This window comes from Macaca fascicularis, chromosome 7 (genome assembly GCF_037993035.2).
Source record: "Macaca fascicularis isolate 582-1 chromosome 7, T2T-MFA8v1.1".
Classification (NCBI taxonomy): domain Eukaryota; kingdom Metazoa; phylum Chordata; class Mammalia; order Primates; family Cercopithecidae; genus Macaca; species Macaca fascicularis.
The window spans coordinates 175,976,069-175,993,153 of record NC_088381.1 but is presented as its reverse complement, the minus strand read 5'-3'; the positions used below and the strand labels follow the sequence as shown (position 1 = coordinate 175,993,153).

The window sequence follows — 17,085 nt, the reverse complement described above, 5'->3', positions numbered from 1 at the left end:
GCAAGGACTAGTAGATTCACACTCTACCACCATTAGCACATGCATCCAAAAAAAAAAAAACTTACTAAATATTTCCGGGTTAGCCTATTCCTCTCTCAATTTCATCCAGTGGCACCTGCCCTGGGTTCACTAACATGTGGGCCCCAGTCCTCTCTGCAGGCGTCTGTCTCCTCAGATTTCAGTCCTCTTGTTTGCTCCGTGAAACCAACTCACATATGTTACAAGTTTTTCTTCTTCCTTTATTCATAGTTTTTCAGGTTTGTTGTTAATGAGGACAGAATAAGATCGTAGTTTCCTCATGTATCACATTCCCACACTGAGTAGATTTCTATATAAAAGCCAGAAACTAAGAGAACAAATCCAATATCCGTATCCATTACAGGTGGTGAATGTTAAACAATTTGACATATGATTATGAACTAAAGTACAATGAAGCTTTAGAATCAAGGCATCTCTCATTCATGTAAAAGCATGGTTACATTCGCAAATAACCGTGCTGAGTGAAAGTAGCTGAAGAATTAAGAAAGCACTTCATAAACTTCTATTTGTATAAACCGTAGAAGGTAAAAGTATTCTAAAGTAACAGAGAAGAGAATTTGGTGAGAATTGGGTGTTGAAAGTAATGTGGTAAGATGAAACTACAGAGAAGTGCCAGAAAGATTTAGGGGTTAACTTAATTGTACACGACTTAATTGAAGCCCTGATTAAAGGGTTGCACACACACGTCAACATTTTCCAAACTGTGCAGTATATATTTGAATCAATGATTTGTTAATTGTACCTAAAAAAGCAGTAACAAAGAAACAAATGAATATGTTGGTTGAGGAGGAGCAAAAAATAGATGGCTATTAACACTTGAAACATCTCTGACTCTTGAAAGTCCACATGCATGAACACTGTTTCTCTGTATGTATTTCAGGTAAACAACAGAACACACTAAAAGAAAACAGAGATGTCTTAGCAGGGGTAGAATCCTGCAGACCTCACTAGGCATGTCCCACACTGCCCTCGAGTTGTCTCAGGAGAGGAGTCTCCTCTAGTGGTCAGAGGCACAGGCAGAGATAATGGGGCGAACTCTGTCCAGCTGTGTGACCTTGACCATATTGTAAAGCCACTCTGTTCTGTGTGTAATTTATATTCCTTAAAATGTAACATTGACACTTGCATTAAATGTATTCTGCAAATATGTAAAAATGAAATAAGATGATGACTGATAAATGATCATCAAGGCACAATCATATAATATAAAATGATGTTTTCCTGAGTGATAAGATCACTACCAATCTCCCCCAGGGCACTTTATCTGCTCTGAGCCCTGCCGCTCCTCAGGATTCCCACCCCAGAGCTTGCTATACAGTAGGAGACATGCAAATAGGTTTCTCCCTCTGCTCATGAAAACCAGCCCAGTCCGGACCCTGCAGGTCTGGGAGAGAAGCCCCAGCCCTGGGATTCCCAGGGGTTTCCATGTGGTGATCAGGACTAGAGATGGAGGACTCACCATGCAATTTGGGCTGAGCTGGGTTTTCACTGTCATTGTTTTAAAAAGTGTGCTAGAGAGATAGAGTGTGAGTGAATATATTTGAGACAAACAGTGGATATGTCTGGCAGTTTCTGACAAGGATCTGTATGTGTTTGCAGGTGTCCAGTGTGAGGAACAGCTGGTGGAGTCTGGAGAGGACCCAAGACAACCTCGGGGGTCCCTGAGACTCTCCTGTGCAGACTCTGGATTAACCTTCAGTAGCTGCTGAATGAGTTCGGTTTCCCAGGCTCCAGGGAAGGGGCTGGAGTGAGTAGTAGATATATCGTGTGATGGAAGTCAGATATGTTATGCACAATATGGGAAGAGCAGATTCACCGTCTCCAAAGAAAGTGCCAAGACTCACTGTATTTGCAAATGAACAGTCTGAGAGCAGAGGGTGTGGCTGTGTGTCACTGTATGTGAGGCACCCGGTAAGAAGGCATCAGTGTGAACACAGACACAGAGTTTCCTGCAATGATAAGGGAGGAGGCTGTGCTAAAGGGGTCTCTCAGAACCCACCGAAAACAGGGGCAGCTCTAGGGCAGGTGCAGATGGTCGTCATGGGCTGCTTTTCTGCAGGGTCTGTGGCTTCCTCTGCATGCAACAGTCTCTCTGGGAGCCTCTCGACATTTATGCTCCCGTGGCCACCCCTGAGGTCTCTGGATTAGAAAAGTTTATTATAAGAAGAGGAAACATTCTCATTTGTCCCAAAGGCAGAGGTAAGTATTGGAGGCATAAAATGCACAGGAGGCCAGGAGGCTGTAGACATTGTTACCCCAGAATGTCAATCTCACCACTGGTGCTGGAGAAGAGTGGGAGTTTGATGGAGCTTCTCTAACTACTCTGGGTCCAAGCTAAGTCCAGCGAGGCCACTGGTGCCTCCCACAGCACGGCTGTCCATCAGGGATCTCCCATGTGTCCCAGCAGCAGCCACGCCTCAGATCTCCACTGTGCACAGCCGTTGTCTGGGAGGAGCTCCCCGGATGGCTGTCTTCGGCACACGCCAGGTGACGGGTGTCAGAGTGCAGCAGCAGCTGCCTGCCTGGTCTATTGGGCTCCCTGATGTTGGAGAGATGGCAGGTGGATTCTCAGGGTCAGCACACTGTTCTTGAATTTTTATATAAAAACCATGGTTTTACTTCATTTTCTTAGATGACATAGATAATTAAGAACAGAGTCTGGTCCGGACGCGGTGGCTGATACCTGTAATCTCAGCACTTTGGGAGGACAAGGTGGGCAGATCACCTGAGGGCGGGAGTTCGAGACCAGCCTGACCAATATGGAGAAATCCATGTCTACTAACAATACAAAATTAGCCAGGCATGGTGGCACATGCCTGTAATCCCAGCTACTGGGGAGGCTGAGGCAGGAGAATCGCTTGAACCCAGGAAGTGAAGGTTGCGGTGAGCCGAGATCACATCATGACACTCCAGCTTGGGCAACAAGAGTGAGACTCCATCAAAAAAAAAAGAAAGAAAGAACAAACTTTGCAAAATAATTTTCAACTTTACCCCAAATTCCTTGTTTCTTAATTCTGAGCTGCATCCAGACATAGTATTGCCTTCCTCATGATGAATTGTTCTATTTAAACTGAGATCAGTTTTTTCTCATATTCTTTGGTTTCTGTCCAAGTACAGAGATCTTGATTACAGTAAGGTTGGTTCTTTCCTCATACTAACCCTCACCTCCCCCAGAGAAAGAGCAGAGATTTTCCTCACTCTGAGTCTGAGGGAGGAGCTGTTCCTGCACAACTCAGAGCCTGCAGAGACCCCCACGTACAGCTTCAGTGAGTCAGGTATTTCTCCATGTGGGTGACCTCCTCTGCCAGTGATTGCTGTTCATGTCTAATTGTGGGTTAATAATTAGGACACCCTTCAGGTTGTCCCATCCCAATCCAATTCTGAAAATCACCATTATCATAGACAGAGATAGTTCAATGCCCATTCTACTGACATAACTTTCTCTTTATAATTTGGTTCCAACTATGGAGAAAAATGTGACCCTACATTTGTCTGAACGTAACCTCAGAATTGGCTGCGTTGCTCTAGGAGATTCACAAATTGAGCACAAGTGAGCTCTCTACTCTCATAAAAATGTACGTATTTGAGAATTTCAATGTGCTCTACAGAACCTGTGCGTGCCAACAACTGTGTCTCAGCACACTCTTGGCCTGGTGAAGCCCTCGCAGACCCTCTCCCTTACCTGTGCTGTCTCTGGGTTTCCCATCATAACGAGGTCTTCCTGCTGAAGCTGGATCCATCCCAGGGAAGGGAACGGAGTGGATCGGGTGCACAGATCATGAAGGGAGCACACGTTGCCACCCACTCCTCAAGAGTCCAGTCACCATGCCCAGAGCCATGTCCAAAAAACCGTTCTTAGTTCAGCTGAGCTACATGAGCAACAAGCACATGGCCGTGTGTTTTTAAGCCAAAGACAGTGAGGGAATCACAGTGTGAGCTCACACCCAAACCTCCCTGTGGGGTTGCATAGGATAGAAGAGGATGCTCAGGACCCCAGGAGGCTCTGGGACACCAGGGGGCTCTGGGACACCAGGAGACACTCAAGACCATTGTCGAGGCACTCAGGTCAGCCGGGGGCTCTCAGGAACCACCGAGGAAAATCAGGACACCAGAGGGTGCTCAATATAGCAGGGGGCTCAGGACCATTGTGGGGACTCAGAAAGAGCAGGTTCAAGGCTCAGCCTCAGGGCAGGTGAAGCTGGGGTGAAAAGCGGCTGGATGAGGGGTTTCGTGCCATCATCATATTTCACCACAAGACACCCTCCACTACATCTGTTCTAACGCATGTGAGTGTTTGTATGATTCGAAAATGATATTTTCGGGCCAGGTGCGGTGGCTCATGCCTGTAATCCCAGTACTTTGGGAGGCCAAGGCGAACAGATCACCTGAGGTCAGGAGTTCAAGACCAGCCTGGCCAACATGGTGAAACCCCATTTCTACTAAAAATATAAAAATTAGCCAGGCCCAGTGGCACACGCCTGAGGCAGGAGAATCATTTGAACCTGGGAGGCAGAGGTTGTGTTGAGCGGAGATCGCACCACTGCACTCCAGCCTGGGCAACAGAGGGAGACTCCATTAAAAAAAGAGAGAAAAAAAGAAAATGATATTTATATCAATATATAACCATAGCTATGTGTGTCAAGTTGTCTTCTTCATCTTATGTCAGCCTTGTCCATAAAGACTAATTCCCTGTAATTACTTGAGGGCCTCATAAATTGTGGTCAATTATGTAACATTCCTCTCTTTTTTCTGCCTTCCTTCCTCCCTTCTCTCTCTCACCAGAAACTGACATACACCCACCCCACAACACACGTAAATCTATACGTTTTATTCCCCGATGTATTTCATAAACTTGATTAATGTGCAGCTTTTCAAGCTTAGTTGCTTATGTTGTTGTAAGAATAAGAACCATGTGTTTCCCAGCTGTGTACCTCTCTAAGCTGAGTAGCATCGGCTTATAAAACCCAGAATGAAAAACAACTCAAATGTCAATCATCAGCTTAATTGGTAAAGAAACAGTGGAAAAGTCATTCATTGGTGTATTAACCACTACTACAATCAACTAATGTTGGATACTGTCAACAGTATGGTAAAACTCACAAGTACTTCTAATGAGTAAAATGAGCCAAACAAATAAAAGTATGTACATAAGATACAAGTTTTATAAATTTTATTGAATGAAGAGTAATCTAAACTTACATAAAAATCAGTAGTTCACTGTGAATATTGTAGGAGAAGGGAAGGTCTAGGAAGGAGGAATTACAGAACAAGAGAAAATTTTGTGGAAATTGACTTGTTATCTATGTTGATAATGATTATGGTTGGGACAATATTAGTAAAATTGAACACTTCATAAAGATATTTTAAATTTAACCTCATTAAAGATAGTACTAATTATAACATGTATAATTTGGTAGAAAAGGAGTTAGAGATAAGTAAAATACATGAAAAGTCAGAGACACCTGAAATACACAGTAATGAGCCCTGGGCATCTCTGCATTTTTAGAGCAACATTAGAATACAGCAAAATAATGGAATAATTCTATGACATTAAGAAAGTTTATCAAACCCACCAGGCATGTTGTATTAGTTCATTTTCACACTCCTATAAAGAACCACGTGAGACTGGGTAGTTTACAAAAAAAGGATTTTACTTGACTCACAGTTCTGCACAGCTGGGGAAGCCACAGGAAACTTAAATCATGGTGGAAGGGGAAGGGGAAGCAAGGCACGTGTCACGTGGCAGCAGGAGAGAGAGAGAGAGTGACACACACGTTTAAACCCTCAGGTCTTGTTAGAACTCACTATCATGAGAACAACATGGGGAAACTGCCCCCATGATCCAATCACCTCTCACTTGGTCCCTCCCTTGACATGTGGGGATTACAATTTGATATGATATTTAGGTGGGGACACAAAGTCAATCCATATCATACGTCCAGCTCTATCCTGGAGTTGTTTCAGGGATCCAGTGTGTCCTGTTGATAGAAACCATGGCACCGGGCTCCCAGTATCAGCAGTATTTGACACCATGCAAAGCCAAGAGATCTCAACCGAGATTTAGTGTGGATGTTGTGTCTGATGAAGTCATACTCTCAGAGCAAGTGAATATGGTAAGGTTTATTATCTGCACTGTGGAGGTGTCTGCTGAGAGCAGGGCAGTTCTCTCGGGAATGTCTAAAACGGCTTGGTAGAGGAGGAATGGAGACTGACTCAGGGTTTTTATTATGGTTTGGTGGTGGGGGCCGAGGGAGGCTTCCCCCTCACAGAAAGGGGTTTGTAGGGTTTGAAACTCCCACTGGCATCACATGAAGAAGCTCCTGTGACTGCAAACTAGATTCACCTTGTTCGACAAAAGAGGAGATAACAGAGGAGTGAGACTTAAGTCTCAAAAAGTAGTGTGACAACTTATTCTATGAAACAAGAATAAAAATAACGAATAAGCAAAAAGATAAGGTTCAATATGGGTGGACAACATAGATGTCTACAGGAATGTGATGACTTTATAAATATAAGCAAAGAATACTGAAAAAAAGGAGTAGGGGTTGGGGAATTAGAAAGGGGTCCTGGTCTAATGCCTTGGGTAGAAGCTTCTCACAACAAAGGGCTATCAGCTTATTCTGCAGGTCTTAGGCCAGCTATCTGCTTAAACACATCAGAAACGTCAGAGAATCTATAAGGATGCTCAGTTTAATATTTCTTATTTAAGTAGCTTTACAGTTGTGTGGAATTCTTTATTGATTCTTTTTAATTTGTTTTTAGAGACAGGCTCTTACCCTGTTGCACAGTTTAAAGAACAGTTGTATGATCAAAGCTCACGGTAATTTTGAACCCCTGACTCACATAATCTTCCCATCTTAGCTTCCTGAGTGTCTAGAAGTAGAGGGAAATGCCACCCCTCACCTGCTTATTCTTTAATATATTTTTTTCCATAGAAATAGCGTCTCTTTATGCTGCCCAGGCTGGCTGCGATTGCCAGGTCTCGTGGGATTTCCCTGACTTTGCTTCTGAAAGTGGTGTGATTATAGGGATGATCCACTGCATCTGGCCTGCATTGAGTCTTTAGTTGTAAAATATGAACCCAACAATTAACTGCCTGAATGTTTCCTGCAGTGAGTTATTTAAAAGTATCTGACAAGATTCCTTCCAATATGATTCAAGAGCAGTATTTTCTGCAGATGTTCCTTCCAGTTTCCTTGCTGAAGATCACAAGAGTCTGTGGAAAAGATGTAGTAAAAAGGCCACCTCAAACTCTTCATGATTGGAGTGGATATCACACAGGAATCACTTTCAATATTTTGTAACACATGCATGCAATGGAGCAAACATGATCTCTGGGGGTAAAGTCTATAAACATATGGGCCTTTTAGCTGCCAAGTCATAGGGTAATAACTGATGCACCCTGAGGAGAGGACAATGATTCCATAGTGCCAGTGCAAGAACCTTTGGCCAAGGGAGTTTTACATTTTATTAAAGATTTGATCATTTTTATATAGAGATGCCATTTTTAAAACATTTCTAGAAGATTGTAAGGTTGATTCTGTCTTATATGAACAATGATAATGCTCTGCATGGTTAGATAATATTATAAACTAGATTGAGCTAGAGTGTTTGGTGTATTTAATAACTTTTTTAAAGCTTCCATTAGCATTTGGATTAAGCAAAAGTCATAACAAACCATCTTTCAGACCACAGTGCAATCAAATTAGAATTAAGAAACTCATTCAAAACTGCACAACTCCATGGAAACTGAACAACCTGCTTCTGAATCACTACTGGGTAAATAACGAAATTAAGGCAGAAATAAATAAGTTCTTTGAAACCAGTGAGAACAAAGACACAACATATCAGAATCTCGGACACAGCTAAAACAGTGTTTAGAGGGAAACTTATAGCACTAAATTCTCACAAAAGAAAGCAAGAAAGGTCTAAAATCGACACCCTAACATCACAATTAAGAGAACTCGACAAGCAAGAGCAAACAAACTCAAAAACTAGCAGAAGACAAGAAATAACTAAGATCAGGGCAGAACTGAAGGAGATAGAGACAGGAAAAACCCTTCAAAACTCAATGAATCCGGGAGGTAGTTTTTTGAAAAGATCAACCAGATAGATAGACCGCTAGCAAGACTAATACTGAAGAAACAAGAGATGAATCACATGGACACAATAAAAACATGATAAAGGGAATATCACCACTGATCCCACAGAAATACAAACTACCATCAGAAAATAATATAAACACCTCTATGCATATAAACTAGAAAATCTGGAAGAAAAGGATAAATTTCTGGACACATATACTCTCCCAAGACTAAACCAGAAAGAAGTAGAATCCCTGAATAGATCAATAACAAGTTCTGAAATTGAGCCAGTAATTGATAATAGCCTACCAATCAAAAAAAGCCCTTGACCAGGTGGATTCACAGCCGAATTCTACCAGAGGTACAAAGAGGAGATGGTACCATTCCTCCTGAAACTATTCCAAACAATAGGAAAAGAAGGACTTCCCCTAACTCATTTTATGAGGCCAGCATCATCCTGATACCAAAACCTGTCAGAGACACAATAAAAAAAGAAAATTTCAGGCCAATATCCCTGAAGAACATCGATGCAAAAATCCTGAATCCAGCAGCACATCAAAAACTCATCCACCATGATCAAGACGGCTTAATCCCTGGTGTGCAAGGGTGGTTCAACATATGTAAAACAATAAACATAATCCATCACGTAAACAGAACCAAAGACAAAAACCACATGATTATCTCAATAGATGCAGAAAAGGCCTTTGACAAAATTCAACACCCTTTCATGCTAAAAACTCTGAATAAACCAGGTATTGATGGAAAGTATCTCAAAATAATAAGAGCTATTTATGACAAACCCACAGCCAACATCATACTTTGAAAACCGGCACAAGACAAGGATGTCCTCTCTCACCACTCCTTTTCAACATACTGTTGGAAGTTCTGGCTAGGGCAATCAGGCAAGAGAAAGAAATAAAGGGTACTCAAAATAGGAAAAGAGGAAGTGAAATTGTCTCTGTTTGCAGATGACATGAATGCACGTTTGGAAAACCCCATTGTCTCAGCCCAAAAACTCCTTAAGCTGATAAGCAACTTCAGCAAAGTCTCGGGATACAAAGTCAATGTGCAAAAATCACAAGCATTCCTATACATCAATAATAGACAAAAAGAGAGCCTAATTATGAGTGAACTCCCATTCACAGTTGCTACAAAGAGAATGAAATACCTAGGAATACAACTTACAAGGGATGTGAAGGACCTCTTCAAGGAGAACTACAAACCACTGCTCAAGGAAATAAGAGAGGACATAAATGGAAACACATTCCATGTTCATGAATAGGAAGAATCAATATTGCCAAAATGGCCAGATTGCCCAAAGTAATTTATAGATTCAAAGCTATTCCCATCAAACTACCATTGACTTCCTTCACAGAATTAGGAAAAGCTACTTTAAATTTCAGATGGGACCAAAAAAGAGCCTGTATAGCCAAGATAATCCTAAGCAAAAGGAAGAAAGCTGGAGGCATCACGCTACCTGACTTCAAACTAGACTACAAGGCTACAGTAACCAAAACAGCATGGTACTTGTACCAAAACAGATATATAGACCAATACAACAGAACAGAGGCCTCAGAAATAACGCCACATATCTACAACCATCTGATCCTTGAAAAACCTGACAAAAACAAGCAATGGGGAAAGGATTCCCAATTTAATAAATGGTGCTGGGAAAACTGGCTAGCCGTATGTAGAAAGTTAAAACTGGATCCCTTCCTTAGACCTTATATGAAAATTAACTCAAGATGGATTAAAGACTTAAAAGTAAGACCTAAAACCATAAAAACCCTAGAAGAAAACCTAGGCAATACCATTCAGGACATAGGCATGGGCAAAGACTTCATGACTAAAACACCAAAAGCAATGGCAACAAAAGCCAAAATTGACAAATGGGATCTAATTAAACTAAGGAGCTTCTGCACAGCAAAAGAAACTATCATCAGAGTGAAGAGACAACCTACAGAATGGGGGAATGTTTGTGCAATCTATCCATCTGACAAAAGGGCTAATATCCAGAGTCTTCAAAGAACTTAAATTTACAAGGAAAAAAACAAACAATCCCATCAAAAAGTGGGTGAAGCATATGAACACTCGCTTCTCAAAAGATGACACATGAAAAAAAAAAAAAGCTAATCATTACTCGTCATTAGAGGAATGCAAATCAAAACCACAATGAGATACCATCTCACATCAGTTAGAATGGCCATCATTAAAAAGTCAGGAAACAACAGATGCTGGAGAGGATGTGGAAAAATAGGAACCCTTTTACACTGTTGGTGGGAGTGTAAATTGGTTCAACAATTGTGGAAGACAGTGTGGCAATTCCTCAAGGATCAAGAACCAGAAATTCCATTTGACTCAGCAATCCCATTACTGGTATAACAGCAAAGGATTATAAATCATTCTACTGTATCTCATGTGACCCATGAACACGTATGTTTATTGTGGCACTGTTCACAATAGCAAAGACTTGGAACCAACACAAATGACCATCAGTGATAGACTGGATAAAGAAAATGTGGAAAATATACACCGTGGAATACTCTGCAGCCATTAAAAAGGATGACTTCATGTCCTTTGCAAGGATATGGATAAAGCTGGAAACCATCATTCTCAGCAAACTAACACAAGAACAGAAAACCAAACACCACATGTTCTCACTCATAAGTGGGAGTTGAACAATGAGAACACATAGACAGAGGGAGGGGAACATCACACACTGGGGCCTGTCAGGGGTGGGGAGCTAGGGGAGGGACAGCATTAGGAGAACTACAAAATGTAGATGATGGGTTGATGAGTGCAGCAAGCCACCATGGCACATATATATCTATGTAACAAACCTGCATGTTCTGCACATGTATCACAAAACTTAAAGTATAATAAAAAAGTAACTCAAAAAACTACATTAATCAGTTCTCTAGTAGGTAGAAATTCACCTGGGAGTTTCTTCTCTTCTTGTCCATTTTGATAGGACTTCCAGAAGACATAAGAACCGTCTCTGTTTGCAAAAACATTCCGAAGTTGTACACCACCTAGAAACAAATATACTGAATTCTAATTTTTAATTTATTAAATAAGTGCAATGTTTTCTGCCTTCTGAGTTGATTTCACAACACATAGAAGGATATATCCTAAATAAAGGTTTGTACTAGTAATACAAATTAATGGTTAATAACCTCTACTTTTATTATTGAAGTATTACCCACCAATATATAATCTTAAAGTTCTCAATGGGACTCTTACCTAAATAATATACATAATATTTTCCTGATGTTGACACAAAATAGATATGAACACATTCTTCGTATTCAGCTGTGTCTCCTGGCTATCACATTATGAACCGCATGCTAACTTTGATTTACTTGGGACTTGTTCTAATTTCAAACTAGTTATTTTTTATTTTCATGCAGCTAGATTATTATGTGTGAGTATTTTATCAGAGAGTGAAAAGACAATTTAAACAAATAATTGTGTGTTTCAGGACTCTTCTTGGATTCTGAGACAAGAAATGCCATTACTACTTGGCAGATTGAGACAACTTGGAACAATGTCAGAGGAATCATCTCGAATTGCTTCTAAATTTCAGTTTTATCAATTCTTATGCTTTCTGAATTATTTCTGATTTTAGTTATTAAAGGATTCTTTCTTTTTCTCTTAATCTAGCTAATAATTTATCTTTTTTAAGAAAAAACACTCTTAGATTTGTTGATTTTTCTATTGCTTGTAAAATCTTTTATCACTTATTTCATTTACTCTAAAGCCTCAAGAACACATTGGTGACATGTAGACAGAGAATTTGATTGTAAATGCCATTTTTTTGTTAGACTCAGCTGATTATGTCAGGAAGCCTCCTGAGGGTTCCAGGAACTGAGTGTGGCTCCCACCACTGGACAAGGATGAGAACCTCCATGCTTTGGGGATGGGAGGACAGGCAGGGCAGTGTGAGGGGAGGAGGGTTGCTGGCAGGTCCAGCATTGCTTCCCCTGGCAGCGCCACTCATGTCCTTCCTTACTCAGAGATTCAGTCATTTCTACCCAGGTGGGAAAATCAGTTAACTTTATCTTTGATATGTGGATGGGAGCCCAAGACAGAGACTTGTCAGTCGTTGTTTCTGTGCCTGCTACCTTGGGAATGTCTGTATTTCTTATGCTCTGTCCTGGCTCTTGTACCCCAGTGGCTCCCCTACCCCATGGCACCCGCCTGTGCATGGCCCCTGCCCACGCCCTGCGTGAAATATCCGGTTTGGCTCAGGAAGAACCCCCTTGTCTTATTTTCCTGCTGCCCCTGGTCCACATTCTTGTCCATCCATAGGCTCTCAGCCGTGCCTCCCATCCACACTGACCCCACATTGGGATCATACCTTGTCCACCACTTCCTCTCTCCTTTCTTCTGAGCCTTGCCTTTTATTCCAACAGCCTGTTTCCATCTTACCTGGACATATGTACAGGAAAGTGTTTACTGAGCAGCCTTGGTTTGTGCAAACCCTGAAGGTTACTGAAAAAGTGCTTTCTCCAGCCAGGTCCATATTCAGCTCCTGGGAGATGATATCTGCTTTTTTGGCAAATCCTCCTGGAAATATTTTTAAACAATTTATTAAGGTAAGGTTTACATCTCTAAGACTATACATTATGTAACATAGTTAACTCATTGAGTTTGGAGTCCGTGTACATCTGCAAAGTTATTAACACCATCAAGGTCATAACCATAGCAATCACTTCCAAAACATTCCTCTTATCTCGCTTAATGATATGATTATTTTATTAGTTAAAATGTATTTTTGTTTCTTTGTGTCTGTGTCTCTGTGTGTGTAGCCTGGGTGCACACTATACTAGCTCATTCTGTAATGACTTCTGGTGAATGCCTATTATTGCTCAAGGGGCCGGAGTCTGAGCACTGGAGCTCAGTCGTGCAGGTGCCACACACATCTGTGATGGCCCCAATAAACGGCACTGGGCTCCAGCACTCAGGTGGGCTTCCCTGGTGGACAGTGCTTCACACATGGTGTCATTCATCACTGCTGGGGGGACGGGGGACAAGAGAGTCCTCAGGGAAAGAACATCTGGGATCTTGTGCCTGGATTCTCAGGGCCTTCCCGCTGGCTCCTTTGCTCATTTAATTCATATTCATTTGCTATAATAAAGCTGCACCCGTGAGAATAACAACTTGTCGTGAGTCCCTTATTTCTATTGATTATAGGGCCTGGGGATGGTCTTGGGACACTCAACACAATTACATCAGAGGTGGAGAATGCTAGAAAGTTCCTGACTACTGACACATGGCTAGAGCATTGTTTATAGTATCAAAGGATGAGGAAGGGTGGGATAGAAGACATTCAGTGCCCGGATGGCTATAGAAGCGCAGGGTGTGAGATGGCGTGTGTGCTCCAGTAAGGAGCAGGAAGCAAAAGTAATCCATGGGATTTAGAAATGACAGATACAGCTCCCTAGGAGTTGTTCCCTGAATAAGAACAAGTAAAAAAAAGGAAGAATGACCTGAATGTGAAACTTATATCTGTGATGGCTAAAATAACAGTAAAAAGATGCACATCCAGCCCTGCACTGTGCCCTGTGAGCCGAGGCTGCTACACTCCCACTCAGCACCAACGGGGACAGTTGTCCAGAAACAACACACAACACACAAGAGCCACACAGAAGGCAGCCCAGGGTTTGGGCTGGGGAGGGGAATTCACTAGACAACTAGCATAGGGAGGATAGTGTGGAAAGTGGCATCATTTTGTGATATGAGTGATATCATTAACAGATATCATCAGATCGTGAACAACATTAGCCCGTGGACTAGGAGAGTGACTGATGTTGCAGATTCTCTTTGGCTTCATGAGCTGCAGAACGGAGGAGCATGTCTGGGAGGATGCTGGACGCACAGCTCACGATAGACACATCACAGATGGCTCCAGCTGATCCCAGCCTCAAGTAGGATGCTTCCGATGGGACAGCTTTCCTCATGCACTGGATCCCTGATCATGTAAAGTTTCTCTACCCTGAGAATGAGACTGACCTTTCTCTCTTTAAAATGCAAAGTGGGCTCTCCAGACGGGGAGGCCGATGCTACACACGGAGGCCCTGCTGCTGTGTTTCTGTTGATGCTGATGGTCACTGCTTAGCATGCACCTTGCTCAGGCCCTGCTGTGTGTTTCTGTTGATGCCGATGGACATTGTTTCGCATGCACCTTACCTAGTTCATGGCCTGTGCCGTGATAAAGAGAAGACCTTTTGCTTCTGCACCCCAGGTACAATTCCTGTGAGCAATCTGGCAGATATTTTAGAAGCTGTGTAGTTTGTGTTGCCTTGGCTTTTCATGTGAATCTTTTAGATGATGAGGAAATGAGAGTGGTTCACAAGAAAATGGAGCAGACACAGGGGATAGTTAAGGGACTCCTCCAAGCAATGTGGGTATCATAAAATAAATGTTAAAAAATGAAAGAGCTAAACAAGAAGATGCTGGGGTTGATACAAAGACTTCGAACTACCAGGAGTTGGGAGCATTAATGGCGATCGCTTCAGGTCCATCAGCAATTCAGAGACCTAAACAAATATTCCCTATTTATGCCGAATTTGCAGACTGTAGAAATCTAGGAGACAAAATGACCAGGAAAAATGTGTGATTTGGTGTGGGTGAAGGTCTGGCAAGTTAATCAAGTGGAGGACTGTTGAAGTCCTAGGGTGATCTTGCCTTTGCTGGGTGCCCAGACTGTAGTCACACTCATGGGAAATTGCCAGCGAATAGAAAGTAGGTTTCTTTTCTATTTTTGGTAGTTCTTATTATCAGGCATATGTGCATTTGAATTTTGTCTTCACAGCATTTCCTGGGTATATTTCTCATTTTTTAAAACACACATGATTTCATCTAGATTTGCCACCTTCACAGGGTCACAGAGAAAGGTGGGAAGAAGGGAGGCCCTGGTCTGGGTCTTGTAGGACCATGGACAAGAGTGGGGAGGGACAAGAGGAGGTTGTAAGAAATTATTCTGCTCCTCCCAGGAGGCTCAGGCCCGCCTTTTTTCTGCAATTGCAGTTCTGGGTTGTAAACCGTGTACACTCTTCCCTTCGGGCCAGGGTGGAAACTATGCAAATTCAAGTGGGGGACCTCCCCACTTAAACCCAGGGCTCTCCTCCACGGTGAGTCTCCTTCACCACCCAGCTGGGATCTCAGCGCCTCCTTTTCTGTCCTCCTCCAGGATGGGGTCCACCGTCACCCTCGCCCTCCTCCTGGCTGTTCTCCAAGGTCAGTCCTGCCCAGGGGTTGAGGTCACAGAGAAGAACGGGCAGAAGGGGGCCCTGGTGCAAATTTGGTGTCTCCCACACAGGTGTCTCTGCCGAGGTGCAGCTGGTGCAGTCTGGAGCAGAGGTGAAAAGGCCCGGGGAGTCTCTGAGGATCTCCTGTAAGACTTCTGGATACAGCTTTACCAGCTACTGGATCAGCTGGGTGCGCCAGATGCCCGGGAGAGAACTGGAGTGGATGGGGAGCATCCATCCTGGGACCTCTGATACCAGATACAACCCGTCCTTCCAAGGCCAGGTCACCATCTCAGCCGACAGCTCCATCAGCACCGTCTACCTGCAGTGGAGCAGCCTGAAGGCCTCGGACTCCGCCATGTATTATTGTGCAAGAGGGACCATCTAGAACCCCCCACGGTGCAGGTGCAGAGTGAGGTGCCAGAGACACCCTCCCCAGGGACCTCTCTATCATCCAGGAGGAAACACCGGCTGTCTGTGTCCTCAGGAGCCAGAACCACAGAACCACGTGGGAGGGTTCCCAGCCCCTAAGGCAACTGGATGGGAGACCTGACCAGGGGAGGTGAATTCTCTGAGGGGGCTCTTGTGTGTTCTACGAGGTTGTTCATGGTGTATACTACATGGTTAACATCCAAAGGCTGTCTAATAGGCACCTCTTCAATATGATAGCCTTTTAATTAGTGAAAATTTAACAAAGTTCATCATTGTTGCTTGCCTTCCTCCCTCCTATCCACTCTCACTCCCTCCATCTTTTATTTTCTACTTACTTTTCCAAAATCATTTAATCCCTTTTTGTACTATTACTCGTTCCCTTGCTTTTTTTTTGTTTTCCTTTTAATAATATGCACTGAATAATTCATCTTTGTGCAAATTTGTATTTCGATATAACAAAGGCTTCCTTCATAAGTAGATTTCCTGTGAGTAATCTTGCAGATATTTTAGAACCTGTTTGATTAAGGATACATTAAAATAAATACATAAATTTTAAAAGACATACAACCTATCAAAACTGAACCACCGAGAAATAAAAAATCTGGGATGGATGTGGTTGCTCATATCTGTGTTCCCAGCACTTTGGGAGGCCCATGCGGGTGGATTACCTCAGGTCAGGAGTTCCACATCAGCCTGGCCAACATGGCAAAACCCCGTCTCTACTAAAAATACACAAATCAGCTGGACGTGGTGGTGTTCGCCCTCAGTCCCGTAGTCCTGGCTACTTGGGAGGCTGAGGTAGAATGACTTGAACCTGGGAGGCAGAGGTTGCAGAAAGCCAAAATTGAGCCACTGCACTCCAGACTGGGCAACAGAGTGAGACTCCAGTTAAAAAAAAATCTGAACAGACCAATGAGTAAAGAGATCGAGTCAGTGATTTTTCAAACATCTCAAATCAAAGTCAAGAACTTCATGGATTTTATTAAAATGTTTTTAAAAAGCTAGAATCTCTACTCAAATTTCCAACAAAATAAGAGGAAGAAATGCATCCAAGCTTATTTTGGCAGGCCGTATTTCCGAAGCAAGGAAAAGACACTACAAGTAAATAAAATTACAGGCCAATATCCCTGATTATCATAGTTTCAAAAACTCTCACGAGTGATGAGATGACAAGCAAAATTCAACAGCACATTAACAACAGAATTCCCCATTATCAGATGTGGTTTATTTCTAGGATGCAATGAAGTTTTAACCTGCAAAAATAAAGGTGATATATT

The 17,085-nt window shown here is 42.6% G+C and overlaps 1 gene segment (V, D, J or C); it reads left to right on the top strand.

The window, feature by feature from the left end:
* The first annotated feature begins 15,261 nt into the window (after positions 1-15,261).
* On the top strand, positions 15,262-16,419 carry LOC102136265 (immunoglobulin heavy variable 5-51-like). The segment is given in 2 exon segments: positions 15,262-15,365; positions 15,448-16,419. Coding segments are annotated over 2 exon segments (363 nt in total).
* The last annotated feature ends 666 nt before the right edge of the window (positions 16,420-17,085 follow it).